The 13,705-nt window shown below is 37.8% G+C and overlaps 1 protein-coding gene across 2 annotated transcripts in view; it reads left to right on the plus strand.

Moving 5' to 3' along the window:
* The window catches only part of LOC137479484 (vitellogenin-1-like), a 72,699-nt gene that overhangs the window by 19,881 nt on the left and 39,113 nt on the right, over positions 1–13,705 (plus strand). Inside the window, exons 2-5 of one of the 2 annotated variants that reach the window (XM_068199978.1) lie at positions 8,185–8,564; positions 9,979–9,999; positions 10,231–10,382; positions 12,824–13,075. In XM_068199978.1, coding sequence (XP_068056079.1) covers positions 8,450–8,564; positions 9,979–9,999; positions 10,231–10,382; positions 12,824–13,075 — 540 coding nt within the window. In that variant the 5' untranslated portion in view covers positions 8,185–8,449. The remainder of the gene's footprint in view (positions 1–8,184; positions 8,565–9,978; positions 10,000–10,230; positions 10,383–12,823; positions 13,076–13,705) is intronic. The other variant, XM_068199979.1, reaches the window with a different exon arrangement.

The raw sequence follows: 13,705 nt of genomic DNA on the forward strand, positions 1-13,705 counted from the left end.
GCCCTCTTCTATTCTGAAGGATCTGTGAAGGCATCAAAGAGAAAAATAAAAAGTTTTCCTTGGTTCCTTTTTTCTGCATTGTACACTTGTTCGTGGCTTCAGATAAGAGACTGAAGTAGACACCTTTTTCCAGCCTTCTAATCTGAAGTATATTAAATGGACTTCGAAATGGAAAAGTAGAATTTTCTATATATCTCTATCTTTTTTATTGTGTAGCTTCAAATTATTCTCATTTGCTTCCAGAGTAATTTTTACCATGTATTTATCTAAACTGTTTAAAACCTCTCTATTGTCTTTCATATTCAAGGGCAAATCCAAACCAGTTTTCCCCAAGACAGAGAGACAAAAATAAACTGCTTAATACTGAGGTAATAACATGGACAAAATGTCACTCGTGTCTTTCAGTTTAAATCCCTTTTTCCCTCATGTTATTTCGATCTTCCTATTGAGGAGACCTTGGAGTCTCCCTGTAAAAACAATAGGTTTCCAATTAAGTCTCATTAGTAGGACAAAACCACCTGTTTTGGGTTAAAGATCTTATAAGGCTCTAGAGCAAAATGAGTGACAGTGAGGGCAAAGTGCTCTGATGAGAAATCGAACAACTCCTTCCCTGAGAAGTCCATCATCCCTTCCCGCTCTCCAGATCAATCTGAAGCTGTTGTCAGTATCTTGTGTGTCTCGTGCTTTTTAGCAAAGTAGACTCCCCTTATCTCTTGGGGTCAGGGAATACCCTCATGAAAAACCTGGCTACTTCTCTGGACCTGCACTTCCATACAGTTGTCACAAATCTTCTCCTCACACCTTGTGCCACCTTTCATGGCAGGCAGCTCAAGCCTGATTTAGGGATATTCTTTCCACTGGTTTTGATGAATCACACTCCTTGATTCACAATCCTCCTCTTGCCTTCAGTTGTGCTCCTTGCACCTTATTTCTTATAGCTGGACGTTCATCATCTGAGTCCAGGTCCATTTGAAAGAACTGTCCACGGATGTAACTGTTCCTGTATGAGGAATTTTACTCATTGAATGGCAATGAAATCTTATTTGCTGTAACTTCAGGATGGAAAGGCTGTTTCAAACTCTTTGCTAAACTGCTCCTTGGAGTCAGAGAAAGGTATCTAGAAACTCCTATAATGGTCTTGATTCCAATGTGCTTTGAACCGGCTGCTCCAGTAATCTTCAGTGACAAGGCTGGCTCACATACCTGTGGTTCCATGTGTGCTATAGACAGTTCTATAACTTTAGAGCCCATTAACCACTAACTTACAAGTCTATGGTACTTATATTTTGTGAATGCTTTGTGAGGCTTAGGCTGATAGCCTATTTTCTTGGTTTGCCTTTTTTTCTTGTTTCCCAGATGACTGGCCTGGCTTTTGAAGCTTACCATGAGATTGGTTTCTTTTCCATGCTTCATTAAGACAGAACATTTGTTACCCTCTCTTCAGACATTGCCTAAGTCTTTGTACATGCACTTTTATCTTTTTCTATACATTTCCCAACATGTTGAATGAGTAGAAACTTACAGATGGAGCTGCTGATGTGCTTTCATGTAGAGCATATTTTCTTTTACAGTTGTATGTCTCATATTTTAATTTTCCTTTGCTGATACCAGCAGTTACTTTTATGCCTGGAAGATTAGCTGTTCCCACACTCCTCCATAGTTTTTCCTAGCAACATTTCTTTGTAGATTGGTTGGTGAGGAGAGCGGAAAGGTTGTAGGGCTTCTACCTTCCAGAAAGACGCTGAATTATTCAGTTGTGGCAGCAGCTCTCTGGCCACAGAGAGCAGGCACAGACTTTCCCAGGCATTTTCCTGGGGAAGGCTGTGAGATGATCAGAGGAAAGAATAAGAAACAATTTTTATCTCCACTTGTTGCACCTGCTGTTGTGCACATGTAGAATGTGTCATGGAGATTTGTTTACCAATGGGTGATTTCCTAATTGGGCACTGGATGGTGTTTGGATGGATTGACCAATTAGGTCAAAGCTGTATTGGACTGTCTGTAAGGGTTACTGAGCTTCTTAAGAAGGATAGTATGATATAGTATAAGATGATATAACAAAACAATTAATCAGCTTTCTGCAATCTTGGAGTCAATGCTAATTATTACCCAGCTGGGGGCCTTCAGCGACATTTAGTATCACCACTTTACCTAAAATGATAGCATTATTTAACTCCAAGTTCAACAGTGGCACTGCCATGATCTGCTCAAGCACTTAGCTGCTACAGAAAGCCCAGGAGCTGTCTGGAGAGGCTAAACATAGGCAGATTTGAAAAAAAAAAAATCTTTAATGCTTATAAATAATAATTACGCTAAGAAAGATAGTTGAGTTTTATATGCACGAAAATCTTGTGTTAAGAGCCTTGGCTGTGTTAATAGGCTCTTCTGCTGTGGTTCTGTGTGATGTGGCAGCCAATGGCACCTGCACTGAAGTGTAGATGCCTGTGATAGGTGAACCAGGAACACAAGTGGTATAAAATGTTTGTTTAATTAATTAGGAGTTTAAAAATGGATATGCTTAAATGCACATATTTATTACACCTGCTTGTGGTATATGCTGCATATATTTAGAAGTGCACAAGTACAGAATGGAGTGGTAAAGTTAACATTCACTTCAGAAAACTCACACATATATGAATCCAAACAGGTTTGGTTTGTATTTTGTTTGGGGGTGGTTTTTTTTTGTTTTGTTTTTTGGTTTTTTTTTTTTTTTTTTTTTTTGTTGTTTTTTGTGGTTTTTTTTTTTTCTGTAGGAAAGATCTTAAATCAATCTAAATCAAGAGGAAGACAAATTTCCATTCACTTGTGTCACAGTGTCCAGAAGATGAATAGGAATGCTTGAATCATTTACTAGACTGTACTTATGGTCCTCTGTGTTTTGCAGTACAACTCCTCAATTAGAGGGTTTATGCACTAATAATCAGTTCAAGGTAACTTAGTTGCCTGTTAGAAAGTCTCTAGAAAAACAAGTTAGCATCAACCAACATATCCCTATGTTAAAAACTGTAAAATACTAAATACACAGCTGGAGTAAAGTGACCCAATTCCATTTAATTGGAGCTATATCAGTTTATTCCAGAAGAAATTCAGCCAGTGAATGAATTACAAATAAATTTTCAGAGGGGAAAGGAAAACCAACAAGACAAAACTGCAGAAAATATCCATGGAATCTCTCTGGCTTCATTCCATTGCCTTCTCTGAAGAATTAAAAAATGGATAATTATGTCCAATTTAAGTTTTGAGATTGACATTATTTGTTGATCAGTGCAGGCATTCCTTGAAAATTAAATTTAGAAGTTTCCTTCCCATTTATTTGCCTTTGAAAACCGAGAAAATAACAATCTTCCTAGTTTTCTCTCCAAAGGTGAGTGAAAAGAAATTAATTTAGGTATTTTTATAAAAAATTTATTGAATAGTTAAAAAATTGGATGGCTTCTGAAATAAAGTTCATATAGGATTGTTAGTGATCTGAGTGGTACGCATGCTAGAGCAGATTTTCAAGTCCTATTCATACTGAGAACCGTTTTATTCCTCGAGTGTTTGCACTGAAGTTACAGTGAATTCTCAAAGAGCAAATTAGTGTCAGCACACCCTAGATATAGCTCCAGTTAAACTCCATGAATAGATACCATTAACTTCAGTGCAGGGTACAGAGAGTAGAGGGCAGGGGCCTGCCTTTAACTTTTTCCTATATTTATATTTAAAAGTCTTGAAAATAGAATTTGAGCAGTTACACATCAAGGCTGCACATACCACACTGGAGAACAGAATTTTAGTGATATATGTTCTTCTTGCGGGAAAAGACAGTCTTTATCATAAGTGTTAGAATTGCTCCCAGTCAAATGGTTAAGAGATTTTCTGCAAGATGGGAAAAATGAAGTTGTATAAGTGTGCAAGACAGCAGGCCTGGATCTGCATCCAGATCCCACTTCTCCTGGATACACAAATTTGTTCAGCCTTAATTCCTTATACTAGGGGGATTAAATTAAATCTTCAGGGTCTTAGCCAAAGGTGTGTTCAAGAGTTAATTTACCCTCTGATTTTTATTGGCAATGCTGAACCATAGTGCTGAAGTCCTTGATAAGCAGGAATTAATATCAGTGCTCTGTTTATCTGTAACTGTCTTATAGAGAAAATATTAGGATGATTAATACATATTGTTGTGGGAATAACCATGTAGCAACTTTCTTTTAAACTGATGGAACTTAATGATGGTGCTTAATCTATTACTGAACTAACTTTCACACTAACTTAAAAACAAAATGTGTTCTTATTTGTACAGGATTAGACCTTTTATACTTTGGAAGTCACAGTCTTTCATTAAATACTGGTAGGTGATGTTGCCTTTTTTACCTATTTTGTGAGGGTAAAGTCAATGCCTGTTGTTTGAATTGGCTGGGTATTATCTGCTCCTTCCTTAGGAATAATACACAGCTTATCTTATCTGACCCATGACCTAATGTCACAGTGACACAGTGCTGTGAAACTAAGGTATCACTCACCTCACATATTCCATACTGAGAGTAAATTCATGGTGAGCTTCCTCCTAACACCATAAACCTGTCTGTTACTCTGGCACTAAAAAGGGATGATCCAGACCCATCCTGTTCTTGCAGTAGTGCTATGATATAAAGGAATGTGTTACTAAGATGAAGGACCATGAAACAAAAAAAGAATCATCATTATAACTGAGAATGTTGACTTCTAAGAAAAATCAGTGCTTTCCCCTTCATTATTAATAAATTTTGCACATTTCGAGTGGGACCAAAATATGAGTAACAATTTTGAGAAATCATTATATATTTTTATAGCTCCACATTTTGAAAATAAAAAACAATAAGCTAAATTCCTTTCTTAGGAGAATCTGAACTTTTGCAGTGTAGTACACCTGGACTGTTGTAAAGAAAAATAAAGCCTTGAGAATTTCCTTCTTGTTAAAATTCTTCCACCACTAACTTGGGCATTGTTTCTCCAGGGATAGAAATGCATCCTCATGCAGTACAGCAGAGGGTCATGGGTTGTTTCTAAAGTGGCAGCAGCTGTTTTGTGTGTTCACAATGCCTCCTAAAAAAGGGTAGTGAGGCTGAGTTGCCTAGACCAGTGTTCTCCCTCTTCCTGCTTTCATCCTGAGGTGCAAGGGGTGGTGAGGGTTCTCCTCACCTCCCTGCAGCAGTGCCCACACTTTATAGAGCCACAGCTGTCACAATAAACCTTACACACGCATTCTTCCCTTCAGGTGAGTTACCAGCCATGACGCTTGGAGCCAGGCATGCAGTCACAAGCAGCAGCTCAGCCTACTGAGCAGGGCAGTGCAGGGCACAGAGCTCTGTGTCCTGTCTGTGCTGTCACCATTTCATCCCCAAAGTGACTGAGCTGGACTCCTGACATGGCTGCATTTCAGGCTGACTTTCTGTCAGCACCAACCCCACAAGAGCTAATCACTCTGTGACCATGAAGTCTAAGGGTTAAGATAAACTTATTAGTTATCTTCTAGTGCAATGGAATTACATAGCAAACACCAGTCCTCAAATATGACGTGATTCAAACCTCAGATGCAAGTTGTCTAACATTTAACCCTACTGAATGACTTGGGAAATAGTATATCCTGAAAGGGGAGGGGAAATCCTGAAGCCACTGAATCAGTATGCTGGCTGATGAGCCAATGATGGTAGCTACGGTGGTGGACTGTCAGGCTTCAGAATGTGTTTTCCATATTTGAATACAAATAAAAACCTTTGAGCTTCTTAGTAAAACTAAGTCGTATCAAAACAATCTGTTTTCATATTGAGAATGTCAGAGTTAGATTCCCCCCTCCTCTTTGTAATTTCATTCTTTTGTCTGGAAATGACAGACAATGCATACTTGGTCTTAGGAAAGTCTCAACAACTACTTCACAAAATGCACCAAAATGTGGCTTTATCTTAGCAGCATATATTAGAAAAAAACAAATTTATCAAAATAAAATTCTACAGGTATTCTATTCATCTAAATCAACAGTATCTTTTAAACCATGCCTACATCAAAAGCTAGACAACACATAAATAGCATTTCTACTTATTTTAGTTTTTAAACTTTGTATCCAATTCCCACAGTTATCTCTCCAGTGGTGGTGTGCCAGCATCAAACTGGGTAACAGTCAAAAAAACCCCAAACTCCTTTTAAAGCAATCTAATGGGGAAAAAATCCCTTTGTGAATGTACTAGAATAAGCATATGGCAATTTAGCCCAACCTCAAACACATTCTCATTCATTAGACAATGTCTCTGGAGAGAATATCAAACATTATCTTGGAGGCTGTGCCACTCTTACAAATGCTGAATGTTTTGAGCAAAAAATTCAAGGAGTGAATGTTAAATATGAAATAGGTGTGAAGCTTCCTTTCAAAAATCTTTTGAAATGAGGAAAACTAAAGGCTAAAAAGCCAACTGATGATATCTATTTTAACTTGCTGTGGTTGCTTGGGAGCTGTTTGGCTAATCTCTGCTTTGTCATTAGGCTATACATTAGCAGGATGGAAATGGCATCACTGCACCATAATTCAGCAATGTGAATACAGAACAAGGAGAGTGCAGAGCTATCGGTGGCAGTACAACAGCAGATAATAAGACTCTGTTACTCAAGCAGAATGTGTTATGTAAAGACAATTGCTGTGTAGAAGCAATAGCTCTAATCAGGTTAATTAGGCTGCATTCATGTTTCATTTATGGTGCAAGTGCCCTGTAAAATCAAAGCAGTCTACCTCCTTTTACTGCACTCCTTATACAGCCATCACATTCTCTGTAACACTCAACACCATATATTTTCTTCTTTAAAAGAAAAAAAAATCCCTAGATATTTCCCATAGCTTTTTAACAATCCCTTTTCTTCATTGTTTATGCCTAAAAGAAGAAAAAAGGAAAAGATAGAGGTTGTGTATAAAGCCTCTGCCCACATTAAATTTCCTTCCTCTGCAACCAAATTAGGCACTTGGAAATTGTTTGTGGAGGGCCTGTTTGATTGTGGATTATTTATTTTTCATGTGTTTTCTTGCTCACTAACATGACCTACTGAATGTTTAAGAAAAATTGTATTGCCTTTAAAAAGTGTACCTCTTACCTTTCCTCCTTTTATCCATTTTCTTAAAGTGATAGATCTCCTGTTTATTCCCTCAGAACCAGCAGGAATGATGTGTCTACTTTGAAGAAAGGATTAGAGCTCAGTGCTGTGACCCTCAAACTCTAGCTGTGTCTCCTCTCTACTTACTGAATTCATTTGGTAGTTCCTTTAAAGTAATAATGGGTACAACAATTCTGAGATCACTCTCTTTTCTCCCCCAAGGAAACAAGCCTGGGTAGAGAGGAGTTATTAAAAAGAGAGAGTACATGCTGCAAATGAAGAGAAAATGGCAGCCTCCACCATCTTAATTATTGTAGTTGTTATTTTCACAATCAGGTATCCACATGGTGATTGTAAGCTTAGATTCAGTGTGCTTCATTAGAAAAAAGAAATGCAGCATTTTCACTACCCATTTAGAACAAACGTATTCATGTTACACCTTAATTATGAAACCTTTTATTAAACTTGAAAAATGCTATAGGTCTGTTTTAATATGTATGTGTCCCTCACACAGTATTTCAATGACCCATTAATAACAATGTTCAAATAAATATTCTTTCTCATACAGTTCTGTACTTTATCTTATACATTCTGCCCTGTGGAATGGAGCTAGTTGAGCTCAATATGATAGCACAATATTACTGCAGAGGTCAAGCTGTGGCAGTGATGAGCAGGGTGCATGTTATCACTTACAGTATTACTTTACTGCTGTGCATTTACTTCCATTCTGGCAGCAAAAAATATAGCTGTTTGTAAGGATGTTTCTGACTACATCTCACAGCACCAAGGTGTGCTGCTGAATTTCACAGGGCTCACAAACATGGTGTACCTTGTCATAGCTCACAGGACTTAGCACCTTAAGAGAAAACATCAAGGGAAACCTGTGTGCACTTAATTTTTCACCACCTGAGCTCACACTGAACCAAAAATGTAATTATTAATCATTTTAATGGTTCATATGTCTACTATATATTTAAATATTTTACTGGGTAGATTTCATTTCAGGGAAGGTCTGACTACCTATACAATTCTGTATCCCTCCCTTCATAAAGGAAAGCTGTGACACTAAAATCCTCAAGATTTCAGGAGGTCTTGGTAGTGAAGGAGCCCTCATTTGACTCCTGGTGGAGCAATGATGGAGTAGAGGGACCATGCAGCTGCAGCCCTGACTCCAGCTCAGGTGCCCTGGCACCACAGTAATGAACTTCATTATTCCTCAGTCAGGTGGCATCATTCCAAGTAAATGAAGCAATAATGTAAAGGACTGTTTGATGGGGCCTGCAGTAAATGTGTCTTCAGGCCTGAAGGTGAAGACCTTAGGACCTGGGTTTAGGTTTCTCCCTTCTCTTCCCTGATGGACAGCACCAGCAGAGAAATCTTTGTTCCCCTCCGGGAGGATAAAGTCTGGCTGCCTGACTTAGTGCAGTGTTTGCTGTGTTGCACCTTCCACAGCCTCATGGAAATACCAGGTATACATTCCTGAGCTCTCCTTCCTGCCCCCTCAGTAACCTTTGTACGCAGGTGGTTTTTTGCATGATATTTAATTTATCATTTGAACAAAAGACACATTTAAATTCAGAGTAAATGTTAAACACTTGCAAAAAATACATATAATTGAAGTTAGGAAGCAAACTCCCTCCTGACATGGTTTTGCTAAGGATTGATCTAAATGTTATTGCTACAAGTGGGAAATTCTGGATATATTTCCCCAAGAGTGACAGCAGAAAAAGCCCCATGAGAACCTACTGAGAAGTTCCCAATGGTCCCAACTCACTGAGGTCCTGCTGGAAATGTAACTCACTTCTTATTAAATTCTTCTTATAAACTAAGAGATTCGTTTCCCTTCTGTTTTCTTAGTATAAATTTCACTGTTAACCACAGGCTAATGTGATGGTCAGACTGACAAGTTTTGTCTTTCCAGGTGTGGGTAACAAGATATGCTTGCAAAGACAGACACGGTAGATACCATGGAAAGGCAGTTTTTCATTGCATGCCTATGAGCTGTAAGGTGTCTGAAGCCTAAATCTGTAAAATCAACCACAAATTCTCCTCTAAATGTAGAGTTTCAATGTGAGCAAGGTTTGTCTCCAAAGCAGTGACCCTTATGAAGAGTAAAATATCAGGAGATTGAAGACATGACTGGAAGAAAACTAAATTATTTCAGTTAGGATGGAGGAACTATATTTGCATAATTTAAATTTTAGTGGGTTTTTTACTGTATAAATAAAATGGAGGAAAAAAGCAATCAGGATATTTTGAAAGTTAAATCTCTTTTCCAGCACATACCTGCCAAGGTGTCCTGCTGAATATCAAAGGGCTCACAAACATGGTGAACTATATAGAAACTAAGGTAGCTGAAATCATGAGGTGATTTGAAGTTGTCAGCATTCGTGACCTCAGAAATGTTTATTTTTTGATTGATCAACATGCATTCTAGAATACACTTATTTGTCAAACTAACGTGCCAAAAGAAACATGTGATATCACATGCCTTTATAAAAGAGAAACCCATCACGTTCACCCTTACTTAATCCCCATCATGAGGGGCTTGGTATTAGCCCTGGTTTTAACCCTGGTGGGTAAGTATCTAACTCACCTGCTCTGATGAATTTAAAATTGTCTGTTCAGGAAAAAACCTAAATATAGTTCACTGGTACATGTGAACTTTAACATGTTGTAGGAAAAAATATTTTATTGCTTCTTTTGTTGTTTATAGAAAAAAAACGATTTGGCTGGCACTGAAATAGAAGTAAAGTTAATTAGAAAGGTTTATGCTATAGGTGCAGGATGAGATATAGCCTTTAATACTATAGTACATTAACACTTTGGTGTTGTTTTTCTTTCTTTGTCATTTCATTCCTCTATTTTTTTCTTCTCTTCCAGGGAGCCAGCATCTTAATTACCGTAAGTAATTTTCCTATCAACTAATATACTTATAATGAGTGAAATTAAAAATAGAATCTGAAAAGTGTATCAATGTTTAATATAGCTTTACAACAGCTAATTTAGTTCAGATGTTCAGGTGCAATGCAAAAATGAACAAATTCATCTTTTTTTGTTCCATACATTCTAATGGGTGTATTAATATGTTCTATACATTGTGTATAATATTTTATGGGAACCATTTCTTTGCAGAACCCGATTTCAGTGAAAACAAGGTTTATACATTTGATTATGAAACCACGCTTCTCAGTGGACTTCCAGAGAAAGGACTTGCAAGAGCTGGAATAAGAATAAAAAGTAAAGTGGAAATTAGTGGTATTGGGCCAAAACTTTGTCTTATTAGGGTAAGAAATTGTGTTCAATTTGAAAGGTAAAATTCTCATCATACTTAGCTTCTCTTTTAAGCTTTTGTGAACTTATTAGTTTTCATCATGTGTCGTGCTTACTCAGGGATAATGCAACTAACACTGTTATTTTTTATACAGTGCCCTAAATTCTATTTGCACTTTGCAAGGTAATTCTCAGCTCAAGCCAAACTTGGGCTTGAAGGATTTCTTCTGCTTTGTGGTCAGGGAGACAATGGAATGCAATTGGAAATGCGCAATAGTTTATTACTGAATCAATCCAATTGTTTCAAACTGTACAACCTAGGATTATTTAATCAACTGATTTCATAACCAGCAGACAAAAGGCAATAAAACATGCAGCAGGAGTTGCATGTGATTCAATATTTAGCATAATTAATGTCATCGTTCTTTTTTCTGAAGGGTCCTGAGTGATATTCTTTGTCATCCTCGATTGTATGCTTTTACTGCTTGCTGAGTAATTACTGAGGGTTTTGATTATGTGGAATACACTTTTGTATTTAACAAGAGCCTATACATGCTTATAATGAGTGTATAGAAATGCACACCTCAATTGCTTTACACAAACTCTACTTAGACTTGTGTATGCAGGGAAGAAAAAATATTATTTTTAAAAGATTTAATTTAGCATATTGAAAACTTTAGGATAAAAAGACTGGTGGTCTTCTAATAAATGCTTGTAAATGTTGTAGCCTTCCGGCCTGAATTAGCCTGCTGTAACTAGGTATTTTTGTAAGTTCAAATTATAATAGATCTAGATGGGAAATATTGCTTTTCCATGACATTTGTAAGGGGATGGATTTCAAAACAAAAAAAAGCCAAGGAAATAAGAGTCATGCATCTGGAGTGGTGAGTAGAGAGCTTCCCTGCCAGAAAAGAGGCAGAGGCAGTCTTGTCCTTATCCCAGATCCTTCTTTATTCCTGCCTAAACATCTCTTGGTGTGCCAGAGTCTTCACCAAAAATTGACTCCTGTTCTCTAAAACTTTCTAACATAATTTTACTGGTGTTACTGCATTTGTGATAAGTTTCCATTTCAGAAATAATTTCAGGCAAGAAAAGGAGAAAAGGAAAAAAACCCCATAACTTTTTGGGCAAGTTCTAAGCTAAAGGTAATAGTACATTTATTCCCTTCTTCTCTGGGAAAAGTTTATTTTGCTGCTGTTATATTTAAATTAGACAGTTTGAGAGGCATGGTTCAGGGAATTAAACTTTCATCTGCAGTCTACTAGTTCACATTCAGCCCAAACAAAAAGCTATGTTCCCTGGGCAGTTTCCAGCTGACAATTTTTTCATCACAAACCTACAAATAAGAATTGCCAGCTGTGTTCAAAACCAAGCAGACAGCGTAAGTCCTGCCTGGGCCCCAAGGGCTGGGGAAAACTACCTCGCCCTGACCCTGCAGAGCAGTCCCAAACCTGCCTGTATGCGATATGCCAGAAGCATGTCCGAGAGGCAGCATGAGGGATTTACTCTCTAACAGCCTTCCCTGTAAGCTTCAGTTACTGGGGTTGGCAGTGATCTCCACCAACAATAACAAAAATAAATATGAAAGTGCAGTCTCCAGCGATTTGCTGTATGAGTTAGTTTGTGTGGCTTTTTGAGAAATTAATCTTTGTCTTGCACCACATCGCCAGCCTGACGTGTCAGAGAAAAGTCTCCTTAAATTGTCAAAATATATAGAAGGGAAGGGTCCTCTGAGAAACTAAGCTAAACGTGCCCATTCCCTGGGGTAGGACTTTTTCAAGTTATGCATAGTTTAGCGCAACTTTCTACTTGTTTGGATGTGCCCTATGTTGAGGCTGGAGTGTGAAGTGCAGAGTGGGGTTGGAGCCAGTGCCCCAGCCTTTGTTCCACAGCAAAACGTGTAGGGAAGGACAATTTCTGTAACCTGCTGTCCACTGCTCAAACTAATTCTGCATGTCTGGCTGGCCTAGAGGCCATGTGTTTATTAGTTTCAGATTGCTGCCTGCACTCTGTGACCCCAGTGAGGGAAATGACAGAGTTCACAACAGGAGTTAATGATGCTTTATGCAACATTAGCTTTCTCCTGCAATTTCCTGCAGATCTTCCATACCATTTTCGGGTAGCAACCTGATGCATGTGGCTCTTCTCTGGCTCATTTCTTTGCACAAGTCAACCTTTGGCAATATGGATTGTCCATGAAACAGAACAGAGTGCAGTGGCTGTGGAAATATCAGCCATTTGCAGGGCTCTCTTTCTTTTTATATACAAAAATATGTGTATCGACACTAGTTATGCTAAATGACAACTTCTACGTTTCCCCTTTGAAGAAGCTTTGTGTTATTTAAAAGCTTATTTTTAATGTGATTAAAGCTCTAGATGCTTATGTGTACGGAAAAAAAAAAGTAAACTGGGGTATAAAAACTGAAAGAGGAGTTTTATTCCCCCTTTGTTGTAGATTCACTCGATCGAAGCCGCAGAGTACAACGGCGTCTGGCCCACGAGCTCATTCTCTCGATCGCTGAAACTGACCCAGGTCCTCACTGGGCAGCTCAGTAACCCCGTCAAGTTTGAGTACAGCAATGGCCACGTTGGGAACATTATGGCTCCTGATTCTGTCTCGGATGATGGTCTGAACATCTACAGAGGGGTTATGAACATGCTGGAGCTGAGCATAAAGAAGATGCAGAATTCATACAGTCTACAGGAGGTGAGTTTTGGCAATTGTGGTGCCTTTGTAAATAAATAAACTTTCACTTCAGAGTCTTCTACCACATTTTCTGAATTCATCCTTGACATAAACTTTATTTAGAGGAAGACCTAAGCTTGAGAAATCATGATAATATTTCATATGGGACAACATTTGGTGGAGATGTACTTAAACATGAAAAGAGATGAGCATATTTTTAAACTGGTTGATGAAAGTATTTCAAAAAATACATTTGCAGAATTAAACACTTAGAAAATCTGGCTTGTGATTCCAGAGAAAGTAAACTGTGAAGGATGAAGCCTACATAAAATGTGAACACTGTATAATACATGCTTGAAAATACAGTTTAATATTAAAGTCAAAATAACATTAATTTGACTTTTTATACCAATCATATATGCTTTAATCTCTTCTATCTCCTCTTTTAGGAAGAAAATAGTATATATGTCATAACATTACCGTAATGGCTTTGACAGTTGCAGTTGATGCTCTGTTGGAATTTCCACTGTTTTTCAAGTTTTAATATATTAGTCAAGGTCAATCATCTGATATTACTATTCACCACAGAAATTGCAATGTGTTTAGTTTTTGTGAAACCATATTTACATTGATTAGACTACATTCAATTCA

This window comes from Anomalospiza imberbis, chromosome 9 (assembly GCF_031753505.1).
Source record: "Anomalospiza imberbis isolate Cuckoo-Finch-1a 21T00152 chromosome 9, ASM3175350v1, whole genome shotgun sequence".
Taxonomy (NCBI): Eukaryota; Metazoa; Chordata; class Aves; order Passeriformes; family Viduidae; genus Anomalospiza; species Anomalospiza imberbis.